The sequence below is a fragment of the Lagopus muta genome, chromosome 5, assembly GCF_023343835.1.
Source record: "Lagopus muta isolate bLagMut1 chromosome 5, bLagMut1 primary, whole genome shotgun sequence".
NCBI lineage: Eukaryota > Metazoa > Chordata > Aves > Galliformes > Phasianidae > Lagopus > Lagopus muta.
In genome coordinates this window covers 41,387,195-41,404,246 of record NC_064437.1, presented here as the reverse complement: position 1 = coordinate 41,404,246, position 17,052 = coordinate 41,387,195, and the positions used below count along the sequence as shown (strand labels likewise).

The window sequence follows — 17,052 nt, the reverse complement described above, 5'->3', positions numbered from 1 at the left end:
CTGCCATTCCAACTGTTCCATAGAAGTTAATACTCTGATAAGCCACTAATGCTTATTTCTATGGAGCCAAACCACTTCCCTCTCCCACCTCCAAGTGGAAAAGCAACTGTGCATAAGTATCAGTGCAAATTATCTCCAGTTAAGGCTACTGAAGGATGAAACAATCCACAGAGGAAGCTTGTCTTACCTTTTCTCCATCATGGCCTGGAGGACCTGGTAAGCCAATTTCACCCTGAAACACAAAATTGTTACTTTAGCCATTTGAAAGCAGCCTTGTTTACCAGAATGACAGTTCATGGCCCCAGCGCTATAGCAGTCTCCAAACAACACCAATTCCCACAAGATGTTTTGTGAAGGGGATGGTGAGTAGGAAGGATCCCTCATCTCTGAGATAATGCCTTATCACTGTGGGAAAAGGGATTCAGGATACCATGGCTGAGGAGGAGTGGAGCCTGGCAGGACAGGGTCTGACAGTGCTGCTAGGAAGAAGAGGAGCACTGGGGAGAGACGTGTGTGAATTCTTCCCCTAGCTCTGCAGTACCTTCTGTCCTGGTGGCCCTGGAGGTCCAGCCACACCTGGAAGTCCTGGCGGTCCCTAGAAAAAGTAAAACTCATTTTCAGAATATCATCAGGGCTTTCATTTTTGTCTTTTGTAACCAAAGATCTCTTCTGCATTTAAGGGGAATTTTCCTGGAGACTCCTAAAATTGCATTTGCTTGGAAAGCAAAGCAATACAGAGACCTACTAAGCTACAGCCAAAATCCAAAAAGAGTTATAGATACTTATGCATTCCTCTACTTTCTTATGGAAGAAAACAAAAATGACTACAGCTATTCACTCTTAGAACTGAGACAAACTTAACAAGGATTTTCCCTTCCCATCTACAAATACATATTTTTAGATTAACATTACACTTCTTAGATCCCATGTGCAGCTTATGCAGAGCCAAGAGTGATGATAAATCTTGGCAATTACTTCTTTAAGGAGACCTAGGCAGCAGCTCAGCCTAGATGCTTATGCCCATTTTCCTTTGCCCAGCCTTTTCTCCCCCAGTCAAGTGTCCTGTTGTCCTAAGAAACAAAATACACAGATGCTTTCACCCTCTTCTTTGGCTCCCAGTAATTACTTTGCCTTTCCTTTCAAAGGGGTTGTTGTTGTCACTGCTGTTTTAAATGATTTTTGTATGGGACATGTATTAAGTTATACTTATCAATGGTGAAAATATGTACTCCCCTCTCATTACAAAGTGTCTGCCAAGGGCTGCCAATGAGTCTTCTTTGTCTTGGTCAGCCCCCCTTACTCTTCCCTGCCCCTTCTGAGCAGGGAACATTACCTTGTAGAGAAATAAAGGGCCTGATTATGATTCAAGTGCCAAGATCAGATGGCAAAATGAGCTCTTCCTTCAGCTGTCAACACTGCCCCAACAGCTAAACAGACCTTAGCTGTGCAAAAATGGTGCAGGTATCTGCTTAGGATGAACACATGGCTAATCACTTAGGGCCACACAGCGAAGCTAGGAACTCACCATCAAGGCCAAGGTTCGTATTTCCTAGAAGAAAAAGAAAGTGAAGAAATAGAAAAAGGGTAACAGTCATTTAAAAACAAAGCTTCTTCCCAGACCTTGTTTCATAGGACCCTACGAAATGAAGCCAAAAAACAGCTCTGAGTCACATGGAGCGATGCAGCAATTTCTCCCCACCATCATCACATTTTTTTCTCCCAAAGAGAACCCAGACTAACCCAAAGCTGGGCACAACTGCTCAAAGCACACACCTCTGAGGAGCCTTTGCAGTGCTTTTATTCACCAGTCTATCCTAAGGCTTCAATCCCTGTCCCACTCTTCAGGGGATGCCCATGGCCTTACTGTCTGCCAGACTTAATTTCTCACTTAAATAAGATACACAGATATTTATCAGAACAGTATGCAGGGAACTGTGGGACTAACGGTGCTGTAGAACAACCAAATATTTTTCTTTGTTGTTAGTGCTGAGGAAGATTTACACTGCGCTGGGTTTTCTGCATCCCCTGGGAAACCAAACAGTCACCTCACGGATAGCAGGACAGTGCTCACCTGGAGAGCTTCACTGATGTTACCATCGTAGTCCATCATTTCATCCTTTCCAGGCTCTCCTTTGGGACCCTGCAAAATATCCGACCTTCACTCAGAGCTTTGGGATCACCTTCCCCATGGTGTAGCATAGGATCTATGGGGGTCACCCTAAAAAAAAATCCCTCAGAGAGAGATCTGTTTCACATGGTTCTAGTTTTTCATTTCTTGAACAAAGCTCTTAAAAGTGTATTTTATAGAGGGAACACTGTAGAGCTGTAGCCAGATGACCTGCAGGTTACCGTGCCATAACTGTCAGAATTTACAAGTCTGGTACGTGGTGAAGCTGAGGCCAGAATCCAGGAACTGTGTCCACTGTCAGATTTGCACTGCCATTTGCTGATATGCCAAGGGCCTGAATTCAGACTGGGTGCCCAGACTGCCTTCTCTACAAATGAGCAGATCATTCACCCTGATGAGCTTAAGAAGTCTTCTCCCCTGAAGGAGAAATATCTGCTGATGAAGGTATGAAGAAAGAGCCCGCAAACTTAATCACTGCCCAGCTTGTAAGCCCTTTAAGCAATGGTGAAAACATCAAGAAAGCAAAAGCCCAAGCTAGACCATCAGTGTGGTCCCACTATCCTTAGACCTCTTTGAAGGGCCAAAACTATACAAAAGCATTAGTGAAGGGACACCTACCCTAGGTCCCATGGGTCCCTGCTCTCCTGGTGTACCACGTTCTCCCTGTAACAAGAAGATGCTGTTAGCAACGTCCATCACTACAGTTGCTTGAACTCCAGCAACCATTGGACTCTACAAGTCCTCTAAAATGATTTCCAACTAAGTTGGAATAGAAAGCCTTGCACATAACCCGCAATACTTCAGCAACACCACAAAGTAGCTTTTTTCTGAGAAAGTATTCTTCCAAAATACCTGGAGGTATACCTGTTCCCCAGACCAGTCTGATGTACTCTCTGGCATACCAGAGATTCAGTGTGCTTCACCAGCAGCTGCTGCTGGAAGAGCTGGAACTGGTTCTGAGGGATCAGGTCAGCCTGTTCCATTAACATAGGTTCAACCAATTCAAGTGGTGGCCAAACCTGTGCTTAACCTTCTGCTTTTCACCTTCACCCTAGACAGCTCAGTTTTAAAATGCTTCATTTCTGTTAAGTTTTCAACATACAGGAATATTTTTTGCATTACAAACCCAGAGCTGGACTGCCCACAAGCCCTCTGTACCTTTTCCCCCCGTGATCCTGCAGCACCAACGTCACCAGCTTCTCCCTGAGAGAAAAATAAATGGATTGGACTGAATTGCATGGGCAGGGTGCAACTCTACTGCTGGCTTTGCTTTCCCAGTAGGAAGAACTGCACTCCGGTGTGTCACACCTCCTCAGTTAACCCCAATCTCCACTCAAGACTTCACACCCCAATACCTTTCTCCACCACCCCCCGCCATGAGAACAAACTCACTCAAGGGTAAACTGCTCACCTTTGGTCCAGGGGGCCCAGGCAGACCAGGAGGGCCAGGTTCCCCTTTGCTTCCCACCAAGGCATTCTCACCATTTCCCTTCTCTCCCTGCATGCAAGGAAAAACAAATCCATTCCATCTCTCTAATTTCACTTGCCAAGCTGCTGATTCAGAGAGACAGGGCCCAGAACAAACTTAGTCCCTGTCCTTCCATCAGCTGGGCTTTGGATAGCCCAGGAACATCCCTGCCTCAACCAGGGGCCAGGGGCCAGGCCAGTACAGCTCTGCCTGGGGGCTCTAGCAGTAAGAGGAAAGCAGTGTTCAGGTGGCATTGTCATTAAACTCCCATCCTTTCCTGACATGGTCACTGTCATTAAGTGCATTGTCCCCTTTTCCAAAGGGCAAGTTCCTGGTGAAAGTCTGACTGAAGGTGTGATTGCTATCTTACTTCTCAGCCCCTACAAATCAAAAATGTTTACCATAGGGAAAGGGCTGCATACAGCTGGCACAGGGAAGAAGGAAAGGAGACAAAGAGTGGTCTCCAACTCATGGAAAATACAAACCTTCGGGCCAGGGAGCCCAGGATCACCAGCTCGGCCCTTCTCACCCTGTGGAAGAAACAGACACAGTCGGGAGCTGATTTGGCAGGTCGTCCTGGACAAGCAGCCAAAGGATAAGTTCATAAAATCATTAATCATTAAGGTTGGAAAAGACCTCTAAGATCATCCAGTCCAGCTGTCCACCTATCACCAATACTGCCCACTAAACAATGCCTCTAAGTACCACCTCTGCCCTTTCCTTAAATGCCTCCAGGTATGGCAACCTCTCCACTTCCCTGGGCAACCTTATCCTCAGTAGCGAAGTTCCCCACCACATCTAGTAAAGGATGGAGATTCTCCTTGGCCCTCCTCTTACTGTTAGTATATTTGTAAACATATTTTTTGTTGTCCCTGACAACACAAGCTGTTCCTGCTTTCAAATCTTTGTTCTTTCCTTTCAGGGACATTATTTTAGGCAAACCAAGGCATCTGCCAGCAGTACCTGCTCAAGCAGGAGACTGCTTTCTCCAGTGTTTCTGCATATCCCCACATATCACTGCCATATCTTTCCAAATGAAAATGAATCCCCTTTTCTCTTTCTTATTGCTCATCTGTTAAGCCCTTTCTCCTGTCAGCCCTTCAGCATGGGTTCTCCCTATTCCACACACCTAGAGAAGCTGCTGCCCAGAATGAAGGACTTTTTCCGTGCCCCGACAGAGTTCAGCTCTTCCTACACAAACTGTCCACTTCCCAACACTCACTGCTCAGACCTCCCAGTTTCAGTGGCCAATACTGCTCTGGCAAGAATCTGCTACACCTATTCCAATGGAACAAATCCTGCTCCTGGCTCCAAACCCCAATTTCATCATGCTCTTTAAATGAAAGCAGTGCAGCATCTCAGCTATCAGCCAAGCTGTATGACACGCAGTGGTGGTGAAAAGCAATGAAAAGAGTGGCAAAAAACGCAAGAAGAGGTGATGGTTTGAGACCCGTTGATGCAATGCCTGGTGAGCATGGTCTGCAGGTGAGCTGTGCAAGGCACTGCAGGCAATGAGCAAAGAGGGTGTCCAGCACTAGCACTCACTCGGTGAAGTGACTTTGCTTAGTTCACCATGGCATTCAGATCACCCTTTGAATTACTCCTGAAATTAAGTTTTGTTCTGCCCATTCCATCCAACTGCTAAACCCATGGTTCTCAGCTACAGGTTGCTGCATGGGACTCAGTATTTCGTAAGGACAGTCTAACAGAGCTTTCTTCATTGCCAGGAAGAGAGGTTTCAAATGAATAATCAGAAAAAGGTTTTCTTACCTGCAATCCTCACAAGGTCTCCAAAATTGACTTGTGCAGATTACAAAGAACAATTCAAAACCTCTCTTCTCTGCTGCTCTCCACAAAAGCAGCACAGCAGACCAACAAGACCAGCACAGAGGTTCTCTTGGTGCCATGCTGCTGCCTGCACAGACAGGTGCTGCACACCAGTCTCATCAGAGCTCAGGAGCACACATCTGACATGTGGAGGGCGTGCATCAGTGCTCCAAGAACAGACATGCACTTTCCATGGAAAATAATTAAAAAGCACTAATCTTTTTTTGTTTGTTTGTTTGTTCTAGGCAACTCTGGAGTGCAATGGCCCATTCCTTTAAGGTGATTTGGTCTGAAAGGCCCCCACCCAACTCTCTCCCCACAGCCACATTCTGCCTTTCTCTGCTTTTGGTACCATACTTCTCATTCAAGGATCACGCCAGTAGGGGCTACACAGAACTTCTTTCAATTATTCCCAGGAAAAGACTGTGTCCCAGGTACTTCATGCTACCCTGCTTGCTGCCAGCCCCCCACCTCCTACAAGCAAGAACACAAAAACACACTTCAACAGGGCAAGAGCCAGAAAAGGACACATGATCCCTGCAAGCACAACGATGCAACGCAAAGCAGGCTGCTGCCAGCTCCCACTCCTGGGGAACACAGCACACCAAGCCCAAACACACAATATCCTACCCGCTGCCCCCTTTTCCCTGGCAAACCTGGGGGGCCCATCCTCCCTGGGACTCCAGGCTCTCCCTTCATGGGGAAGAAAAGAGACAGAGAGCGTCTGTTACATGGCTGCCGCATGCTGTAACACAACCCAGTGAGCCTCAAACAAGAGAGGCCAGCTGTTCAGAAACCAAACTGGCTGCTTAGTGATGGAGAGTGACAGGGTATTTTTGTACTGTGCCCACCACAGGATCTCACACCAGGTCACGCTATGCTGAAACTGTGCATGACCAGAAGCAGGACAGGGCAGCCCTCAGCATGTGACAGAAGAACAACGTCCCACAGTCCCTGATGAACTGTGGCAGTACCTCTGGTGGGCACAGACGTGCTGGGAGGCAGAGAAAGCAAGCTGGCTGAGCAAAGTGTGCTGTGGGCATTTTGTGGGGCAGGGAGAAGGGGAAGAAGGCAGCTGGAAGGAAACCCCACCAACAGACTCCAGCTGGAGGGAGTGGATTTGTTTGCAGGATGGGCTCTCACTGTACACTCTTGCCATTTTCTATTGCCATTGCTTATGCTGGCAGGTGTCACTAAGACCTGGATTTGTGCCTTGGGGAACACAGAGCTGTTCCTCAGCTTCTCTGGGAAGTGGGGGGGAAAAAAAAATCACACAAAAAAAATATCACAAACAAAACAGAAGAACAGCCTCAGAGCAATGCTTTCCAAGTACCTTTTCTCCTGGAGTCCCAGGCTCACCCTAATAAGGAAGAGACAAGAAAATAAAGTGAGAAAATAGAAAGTGAGCACCTTAGATCTAAGAGGGTGGAGAAAGGAGCATTCATCTGTGGAGGTCTTGCGGTGTGAGGATGCTTTAAAAGCCTATTAGTACTTCTGCCTAAAGCTTGTTTCATCTTCATTAGCCAGCTCCTGGACTGCTGAAAATAAACAGCAAGATGGAGTAACCACCTTGCTGTGCTTCAAGAAAAGACTTACCCATAGTAAGTCAAGAGTCATCTGCTGGCACTCATCTGCTGCCACTAAGGAATTTACTTACTCCAATCTCTGCACAGGAGCACAGCAAAGCTAAGGATATGGCAAGGATGGAGGGACATGTCAATATGGGAACAGTGTGGCATCAGGGAGAAAAGCTGTCCCCACCAGTTCTGGGATAACCTCTTTATCTCTGCCTTTAGCTCAGCAGCTGGAGTCAGTCAGGACAGCACACCTCAGCCCCACCAAGATGACTTACATTGGCACCTAGCTCACTTTTTGCTCAGCTTCCATCCTGATACTGCTGTGGAGTGCCACCTGTCTCTGCTCAGAGCGCTGTGGAGCAGCAGATGAAGCTGAGGACAGATCAAGCTTCTCTGCCAGAAGCTACAGCAGTTCTGCCATTCCCCTTCAGTGGGAGCTGTTTGACCATTTTCCTTCGCTCTCCTAGCTCACTGGCTCTTAAACGCACCCTTCTTGAAACACTGAAGCGTGGAGCAGAACTGACCTTCATCCCTGCCGTGGCAATTCCAGGAGCACCCTGACAGAAAGAGAAGACAGGAACACTTTGTTTGAAACTGAATTAATTATTTTGTGTGTGTATATATATATATATATTTTTATTTTATTTATTTATTTATTTTTAAAGAAACAAAATACTATCAGCCAGGTGGAACTATGAAGGGAAAATCCACAACTTTTCCTTTCCAAAACTCAGAAGTAATGCTGTAACACCACACAGCACACATCCTCCTTCCCTGTATGGGTCGTTCACCTATAACAGTGGCTCTGCTTTCCAAAAAGCTCACCCAAAGACAGATAACATGGGCACAACCCAGTTAGGAAAACCAGATTTCCACCCCAAGCGTCAGCCCTGCTGGCGAAGCCAAGGCCAACAGGCAGCATCAAATCAAGTAAGCAAGGAAAGCAAAGTCAGATTGAGGACCAAACACTCCGTTCAGTTTGATCCCAGATACATCATCTCAAGCGCTCCGAGGAACACCAGTTTTTAACACCAGAGCCTTGGTCTCATTTGCCCATATTCTGTTCTCATCTCAGGGGACTAACACTGCAGTAAGGCGGCTTCAGGAGAGCTGTGAAGCCAGCCACCCTAGGGGATAAAAAGACTCCCAAGCACGAGCACCTTCTCCTCAGCAGCAGGAAAAAAATGCAAGTCTGGCATCAACCCTTTGCTCTGGAATCTCTGTGTTAGTACGAGTTAGGGCCTGGTGAAAATGTCCAGTTACAAAAGCAAATATGAGGGATAACAGGGTCTAAGGAGGGGAAGTAGGAGGGGGAGGAGGTGAAGTAGTGTTAGAAGGTGGGATGTAATAGGGGTTGGGATGTAGCACATGAGGCAGAGAGGAGGAGTGGGAGCCAAGTTCAAGGTGAAGAGAGCTTGGAAAAGTTCAAACAAGGAGGAGTGGGGAGCCAGAGAGCAGCGGGATCATACCTCTCAGCTTTCTGAAACAAATCAGGGACAAAGCTAAAAAACACAAGGATAGAAGATGGAGATCAGGGATTCTATGCAATAAAAGGGGAAAAAAGCATTCCAGAATTTCTCAGGGGTCAGTAGGTTTTAGTGAATATGGGCTAGAGTCATGAAAGGGATTATGTGCAGAAAGTGGCTTGGGTTAGGCTTTCATGGTACGTTTGGGATGCCTTTTCCTCACTTTGGCCTTTAAATGGCAGTGGATGCAGACATTATTTTCTAGTACTTACTCTAAAGCTGCCATGCACACATGCAGGCTTGCTCACACACACTGGCCCTGATGCATCGCTGCATCAACCCAGGTTCACACTTGCATAACCCTGCTGACTGCAGCAGGCTAACACATTGGGACCCCCATTTTATGAAACGCCAATTTCCTAGAATGTTGGTAACTGGGTCCTCTCACTAGCATTGAGCATTAAGTTCCTGACGTTGCAAGACAGCATCAGACTGGGTATGCCATTTTCTTTTTAAAACACTTCTCTCCCCGTGGTCACCGTCATGAATTAGGCCTATACTTTGCAATTTAGAAGCAGAAAGAACTCAGCTGAGGACAGTCATCGACCAGTAGACACACACACCAATCCAGGTGATGCTTGTGCATCAGGGACAGCTGAGTGGTAAGGCTGAGATCAGGCAGACAAGCATCACTCCACTGTTCACAAAGTACCTTCATGCCATGTCTTCCTGGCAGCCCTGGCATGCCTCTCTCTCCCTGGAAGCAGAGCAAGAAACAGAAAAAGAGCAACAGATACAGCATGAGTCCTCCCAGGGCCCTGTGAGGAGGGCCAAGTACACCTTCTGCCTATAAACTTCAGGGGCACCGTGGCCTTTTTACTCTTCTGAGTGTTCAGTCCTTTCTTGTAAGTTTGAGCACCTCTCACCCTATGCAGTATATTGTAAGAAAAGTATAAGAAAAATAAACCAGTAATTATGAATGCTTTGTACTAGAGAAGTGAAGATCACCCTGGGCCCCTCTTTCTCAGCTGTGTGCTGTTTTTCTTCTTAAATGAGACAAGACCAATGCTGTCTGCTGGGCAGCACCCACACTGCAGGATCTAGCCCCATAGAGCAGCCCCTGGGGGAAGTAATCCCCCATCCCAGAGAGTTTCCTGAAAGATGCTACCTGCTTGAAGAGCTCTTTAATTATTTAGCCCTGCAAAAGCAAAGCCAACCCAGTGAGAGCAAGATAACCTCTTACAGGGAGCAAGTTACAGAGCAACCACACTGCCTTGACATTTCCTAACTATGGCCCCCACACATTCACACAGCCCTCATTAACACCTGCAGGATCACACAGGCGCTAGAGCTAATTAGAGAGCAGAAACAAGCATGGCACTGCATCATTAAAGAGCAGTAAGAAAACTCGGGGCCAAAGCCAGAGGACAAGCAGGAAAAGCAACTCTCCAGAACATCTCTAAGCCCCTAATTATTTGGAAATCTTTGTACAGTAAGGCCTCAGCATGCTGAGCCCTCTCTGGTCCTGCTGTGTCCTTTGGGCCAGGGAAGGGCTGCACAGGGTGCCACAGCCAGCAGCAGAACAAGGCAGGCAAGCCAGAAACTGAGAAGTATCACCGAGGGCAGAAGCCAGAAGCAAAACACCCAGCTCACATCCCCAGATTATTGTTGCTCTTTTCTCAGAGCATGGGAAAATGCCTCATCCTAAGGACCATCACGAAAAAGAGAAAAATATACACCAGCTAGGCCAAAATTGATGGTTAACCTGGGGACAGCAAATCAGATGCTTATTCAAATGACCCAGCTGATCATACTTACACCTCGTGTAATGTCCTTCATGCAACATTACTGTCTACCTCAAGGTTAGGAACAAGAGGTTTGAATGCAACCTGAAAGCTTCTTCAACAGGGCAGGGCCTGTAATGTTCTCTGCTACCAGAAAAAGCAGTGATAAGCTACGCAAAATAGATCCCTAGAGATAAACTATGAATCACCTATAGTATTTGAACTGGCTCCCCAAACAAAAAGAAAAAAGACTCTGGTCCATGTAATTGAATCCAAAGGTGGAAACATTAAAAGCTTCCCAGGGTCCCAAATGACCTTCCTGGAAGGGAGGCAGACAGGAAAGAAGAAATTTCCAAAGGCAACAAATTTGTGCACCATGTGGATGTTCAGGAGCTGCTACTGGCTGATGTCTGGCTGCTGATTTAGGGGTATCTCTGCACTTGTATTTCAATCCCTCAGAGCAAAGAAGAAGGGAAAGAGAGAAAAGTGATATTGACAGTAACAAATGAAAGTCTGAGTGTGGAAGAATAGGCTGGTTTGGGACTGGGAGGTGACCCTATGGAGCTCCTATTTATTAGCACAGAAAGCACAGCAGGTTTTGTCTCCACTCTTATGAAACAAGATGAGTAAGGGCCAAAGTAGCTAGAGCATGTCCCCAGGGTCTCACTGAGTCATTGCTCTCTAACAGGACAGAGAAGCCTCTCAAGTGTGCGTGACCCTGAGATATCACTGAAGCCTTGGAGACTTTCCTTTTGCCAGAGCCCAAATACAAAGAGCATGCAGAATTGCTGCAGAGTGTAGAAACAGCGGGAGGAAAGGATTGCCTCTCCCTGTGCTTGGACCAGGCTGCCTTGCTATAACAGGTGCCAATTCCTTTCCCCATCTCTGCCCCTGTTCCCCTCCCAGAGCCATTGAGAAAATAGGACGAGGAGTCCACGAGGAGACCCTAGGATCTCCCAAAACACGCCGATGCCAAAAACTCAATTGGAGTTGATGAGAAGGTTTAGGAGGCCTTCCCAGATTCAGTATATATTGCATACGGTTTGTTTTCACCTCATCTGGGACTAGGAAATTTCTGTTAGTGTCCCAGAAGATAAATCAGAGGCTGATTAGTCCCTGTATGTGGGTGCAGGCAGAGCAGGTGCCTGCTGACTGTGAAACGTGGGAGCATTAAGTAGGGGTGGAAAGCAGTGTTTCCTTCCAGACATGTCTCCCATCTAAGCCACACTCCAACTTCAGTCCTGCAGTTCAGCTTAGCAGGAAAGCATCTGGCCATCGAGACAGCAGAAAATTTGTAGCTCCCAAAACACACTAGTTTTGGGTGCAATTCTTCTCTCATTTACACCAGCACAGACCAGGAGCTTTGTGCTCTATGGAATTACACTGATGTGAAGATGGATACAGGGGAACCTTTGGACTTTACATGCACTGTATTATTTCTGAAGATGAATTGCCTTCTTATTGGAAGGCAATTACTGCTGTGTTCCCAAAAGATTTTTCTATGAATTCTATGTAACACATTCACATTAAGTTCTGGAGGTGCCTTTTCTGCCTTTAAATAGTAATCCACCCAGATGGAAAAAATGTAGGAAGTGTATATGCTGCACAATAAATGAGATGCGTGACACATACGAAATACTTTAAATGTATGTGTCACTGCTAATGCTTTTCAAAATATTACAGAACCAGCTCTCTCTCATGATGTTTAAAATGTATGGCATGACGGAGTATGCTCTGACTCAATGAACGCTTATCAGTGTTGTAATGTTTTAAGCACAACCTACATTAAGTTGTATACTTCAAATATATGGGTACAATAAACTTTAGTCAGTTAACATCTGGGCACAGAGCATATAAACCTGTAAGAAGTGTCCAGAAACAAACAGAAGAGCCTGATGCCAAAGCCCAGCCTGAGTTGCAGAGATTGAGCAGATTTGATGCGTCAGCTAACCAGATTTTATGAAGAAACCCCAACCCCTCCCATCAAATGAAGAGATGTAACAAATCATTTGCAAGCTTCATAGTCAGAGAAATGCCTTTGGTAAGAATCAAATTCCACCAAAAGGATAAAGGGTGCTTTTATTGCCTGAGCTTGGAGAGTCTGCTTGCGGTTAATCACAGCACAGATGTGTACTCCATTAAATATCCCACAGAGCTGCTCAGACCCAACTTCCTCTTACAACCCATCAGCCCAAGGAGCAGCATCTCCCAGATATCTATCACAGTAGAAAACCACATTCCTCATACCTACCTTTATGCCAGTGTCCCCTTTTTCACCCTGCCCAGCAAAGAACAGAGAGAAAATACACAGAGGGACAGTGAATGTGAGAAGAAATTGAGCAAGCAGAACAATCCTTACAGCAAGGGCTAAAGAGAAAGTTGCCAAAGAAGGGAGTATGTAATAAAGGCAAGCACAGGTCTCTAGAGAGACCACAACACCAGTCTGAACATTGGCTGTAACACATCCCTCCCTGGGAACTGCAAGGCAGTGCACCTTGCTGGAGTGGATGCTGGAGGTAGTCCATGTTAATGCTTCCTACATATTTTGGATGTAGACTAATCAACCATCAAGCTGTTTCATGGAGCAGACCCAGCCTTAACATAAAACCATCTGAAAGCTGGGTCAGATTTATTCTTGAACAGGGGCCTGTGCAGGGCTAATCCTTGTCCTGGTTCAGGACAGCGGGGAATTGCTCTGGCCAAAAATCCTCCAGACCTTTTACACAGGAGCAAGTCTCTGTTTACATGGTTTGCACTCTGCTACAGAGAACCTGCACCTGGACCCTAACTCACTGTATTTCTTCAGCATCTCTAGGCTTTGTGCCACTCATCTGCCCCTGGGAGACAGCCTTGCTGGTGCCATGGTTAAGAGTTACCTTGGGGCCAGTAGCTCCAGGGAGGCCATGCGCACCAGGCAGGCCTGACATGCCCGCCTCGCCCTGAGGAAGAGAAGAAAGGAAACATAGAAAGCAGCAATGTGATGAGCAGCAGTGATGAGCAAAAAAAGGAGCACGTGGGATGCCCAGATCAGAAAAGACATGAGAGGAATGTCCTACACAGAAGTGCCCATTACGCACCAACCTCCCCTCTGGGTCTCACCAGGGCAGGAGCACCATTCTGCATCAAGAAAGATGTTCAGTACACAAAAAGTATAACTTGAAGGAAATGGTCCCATAGGCCTGCATTTTATCAGAGCTAACATCTTTGCTCAGCTCTTTGCCTTCTTGTCCCTTTCCCTGATCCACACACCCAGGGAGGATTTTCTTCCCTACTTTCATCCATTTCTTCCACATTTCCAGAGGAAGGTTGCAACCTTGGGCTCATTCTCCTGTGAGCTCAGTTAGTAAATGAGCCAGGCAACTTGTTTTGTGTGAGAAGAGCTCTAAGGAGAGGCTCTCACCATGAGGTCACTACAGGGACCCCCTCGCTGCCCCCCACACACTGAGCTTAGAACAGGATGGACTCTGAATGGAAAAACCGATGGGCGGTTCACTGCAAGAGGAGGCAATAAATTGTGTCTGTCTGCAGGAGTGGGCTGTGGTCCACAGGGGCTATAATTTCCACTTCCTAACATAACAAAACCTTCTTGGTTTGTACAGCACTAATTAAAAAACTCTCGGATCTTGCCTTTTTGCCCACAGAGCACCCATAAAGCAGTGCAGAGATAACATGGCACTCCTGCCTGCTGGGAGCATTTGCTTTCCCCTTCTCCCAGTGACATCCCTTTAGCAGTATCTCTTCATTCCCTCTTTCCCCTTTGATCTTCCTTCGCGCTTCCCCCGTCTCCCTGTCTCTCCATTACACCCTCCAGACTTGACTCAACACTGCTGTTAATTAGCTGCTGTTGCAGACCAGCAGGCAATGCCAGCTTCTGCCTTTTAACCAGGGAAAGGATCAACTTTCAAGTCATACACAGCCAGGATTTGGCCCTTTCTAGTAGTATAATAGCTAGATCTTAGTCTGGAAGTGGGTATGGGTAGGGAGAAATCTGTACTATTGCTGCCAGAGGGTTAAAGACATCTCTTGGTCCCAACTTTCCTTACACAGGTGAGCATTAGGGGATCCACGGACCCGTGACAGCCTTTGGTCCAGTGAAAGGAGCTCAGCAAGGAGCTCCAGAGGAGCCCAGAGATTTGCAGCTGTCATCCCACAAGGCATCAGTGCAACTTAATTCATTTAGCAGTATTGGAACTGCCCCCTTACCTTTCTGCCAGGGTATCCTTGAATCCCAGGGTCTCCCTGCAAAAGGTAAAAAGACAAAATAAAATGAGGCTTGGCCTGAGAAGAATAAATCCCTGCCCCTTCCCGTGGGGCCATTCCACAAGGCCTTTGGCTCGAAATGACTCCACCGAGTCCCTGAGCCTTCAGACTCTGGGGTCCCTGTTACCTACAGTGACTGAACCTAGGAGGAGATGCACAAATGAGCACCAGCAGCCAGGTAACTCATGCTAGCTCCATGCCCCAGCTCTGTGGTTCCTATCTCCTCACCCTGGTGAAGTATCTCAAAGAAAAACAAACAGAGGTGGGCAGCAGCAGATGAAAAACAACCACCACTACCCCCCCACTCTCACATTTTGGCAAGTGAATAAATGGGAAGTTGCGGTAGAGTTAACAATAGCATTGCAAAATCAGTTCCTGAAGCGCTGGTAAATGCTTTGAGAGTGGAAGAAGCCAACAAAGCTGTGTGTGGCAAAGAATTTTGCAAGAGGAGTTGATGAGGCGTGCCTTACTCTGCTGAGATGCAACTCAGACGCTTTGCCAGGACAAAACCAATGAGTCAGCACACAGGCTGGGCCCCCTGGCCAATACAGAGCTGGGCTAGAAATCTTTCTCAGCTATTTGATATAACCTCCTTTCCCTATCTTTCACCTTCCACAATTTACACATCTCTCCATGCTGCGAGAGTCCACCTCTCTGTTTATCACTTTGCTCCTCAAATTGAGGCCAGATGTCTCACCTTTGCTCCAGGAGGCCCAGGTAAGCCCTGTAAATAAAATCAAAATAGACACTGGAGTTGACAAACGTAGACAGTGCTATGCAAAATGATGGGAGCCCCTTTTCAGAGATGACTTGCATCGGTGAGTTCAAATATCCCTGATCTATTCTTCACATAAATACTATTCTAACCCACACTCCCAAATTTCATTTCATTATTTCATGCCCATAATGCTCCATTCTCCCAGGCCTGGTTTCTCTGAATCTGAAGACTGAAAAGCTGCTTTTCCTCATGCACTGTGCCCTAGAATCTTTCCTGTCTCTCTGGCTTCACTTGGGAAACTTGTTCCCAGCCCACTGTGCAGCTCTGGATTAAATCAGGGGTTGGCAGCTTTCTCTAACTAGCTAAAGAGAGAGAATATATTAACAAACCACTTGTGTTTTCAAATGAGAAATAACCAAACAATTTACCTGATATGAACCATGAAGAACACCGGATATGCATGAGTGCAACTATAAATATACAAAAGATCCATACAGGAGCTGCCTTCCTGATGTGTGCAGACCAGAGGAGAAAACTACCTTAGATAGGCTCTGATACCTTAATTACATCTGATTTTGCCTGACAATAGCAATTCAAATGTTTGTTCATCACATCCATAGCTCCTTAGAGCTCAAAGAGAGATGAGGACACCTGAAACTATTACACGTAGAGAAGTGCTTTTGTCTCAGGGAACGACACTGGCTCCTTTTTCTAGAAGGCCTTGAAATCTCCCACAGATGGAAAACTCGTTTCACACTGCAGCCACTGCAGGGCCAGCACATCACACTTCTCCCCAAAGCTCCAAGAGCAGAGTTGTTTTCTGGCACCCACCTTTCCATCTCTGCCAGGCTTCCCAGGTTCCCCAGCTCTGCCCTGTTTTGCAAGAGACAAGTATGTTAGCATACTCTATCCCCTGCTGTTTAGCAATAGATTGTATTTTAAAATGTGCTTCACTTTCTGCCCTCTTTGACTGCTTGCTACACGCCTGAGAATGGGGCAGGAGCAGGAGTTCAAAGGGATGACAGGAATTTTATCAGTCCGATTTCTGCTGCAAGAAGAATAATTACACCCTGTGTATTACTTCTCCTCTGCAGACAGCTGGAGGGAGAAGGAAACGGGGCTGCTGTGACCCACTCACATACATGAACAGCTATCAACAGTGCAGGGACTTCCTGGGAACTTCTTCCTCCCCACACATATCCACCTTCCCTGCCATTCCTCTGTCCATGGCTGTCTGGCTTCACAAGAGGCAGCAAAGACCAGAGGCAATTGTGTGCATCCTAAGGAAAGAGGAAGCTGAAGGCTTTATTGTAATTGGACTTACAGGTGGCCCAATTGGTCCGGGCTGTCCTGGGGTTCCCTCGGGTCCAGCTGGTCCAGCGGGCCCCGGCGGGCCGGGTGGCCCTGGAGGACCTTGGATTCCTGCTTGTCCTTGTTCACCCTGAAGTTTGTTAAAAGAAGGATTACCAGCAGGCAGAGCCAACTCAAGACACTGCCATCACAAGAGCCCAAGGCAGGTGAGCGTGGCCAAAGCAGAAGAGGCAGAAGAAAAGTCCCAGGTTAGTGGCTGGAGAGGCTTCCAAGAGCGAGGCAGAACCCTGCCAAGGACAGCCTGGCTGCCCAGGAGCCAGTACCCCACGTTTTGCAAAGACAGCCAAGACCACCTTCTCAGTGCTTGCTTACAAACAATCTACAGGTGGCCAAGCAGCCCAAACTCTTTGCACGTCAAACACCAACATCTCTTGGGCTTCTCAAGAAGCTCTCCAAAGCACTTGACAGTCACATGTGAAGCAAAGCCTCTCGTGACCACGCTGGCACTTCCTG

General features: G+C 47.0%; 1 protein-coding gene across 1 annotated transcript in view; it reads right to left on the bottom strand.

Annotated features, from left to right (window-relative positions):
• LOC125693397 (collagen alpha-1(XIII) chain-like) overlaps nt 1-17,052 on the bottom strand; it is a 56,266-nt gene that overhangs the window by 21,366 nt on the left and 17,848 nt on the right. The window contains exons 12-29 of the mRNA XM_048945309.1: nt 16,553-16,669; nt 16,060-16,101; nt 15,208-15,234; nt 14,454-14,489; nt 13,127-13,189; nt 12,502-12,528; nt 9,179-9,223; nt 7,525-7,557; nt 6,757-6,783; nt 6,054-6,116; nt 4,082-4,126; nt 3,540-3,626; nt 3,287-3,331; nt 2,747-2,791; nt 2,072-2,140; nt 1,526-1,549; nt 542-595; nt 188-232 (exon numbers count right to left, since the gene is read on the bottom strand). Of these exons, the coding sequence (XP_048801266.1) occupies nt 188-232; nt 542-595; nt 1,526-1,549; nt 2,072-2,140; nt 2,747-2,791; nt 3,287-3,331; nt 3,540-3,626; nt 4,082-4,126; nt 6,054-6,116; nt 6,757-6,783; nt 7,525-7,557; nt 9,179-9,223; nt 12,502-12,528; nt 13,127-13,189; nt 14,454-14,489; nt 15,208-15,234; nt 16,060-16,101; nt 16,553-16,669 (894 nt within the window). The remainder of the gene's footprint in view (nt 1-187; nt 233-541; nt 596-1,525; nt 1,550-2,071; nt 2,141-2,746; nt 2,792-3,286; nt 3,332-3,539; nt 3,627-4,081; nt 4,127-6,053; nt 6,117-6,756; nt 6,784-7,524; nt 7,558-9,178; nt 9,224-12,501; nt 12,529-13,126; nt 13,190-14,453; nt 14,490-15,207; nt 15,235-16,059; nt 16,102-16,552; nt 16,670-17,052) is intronic.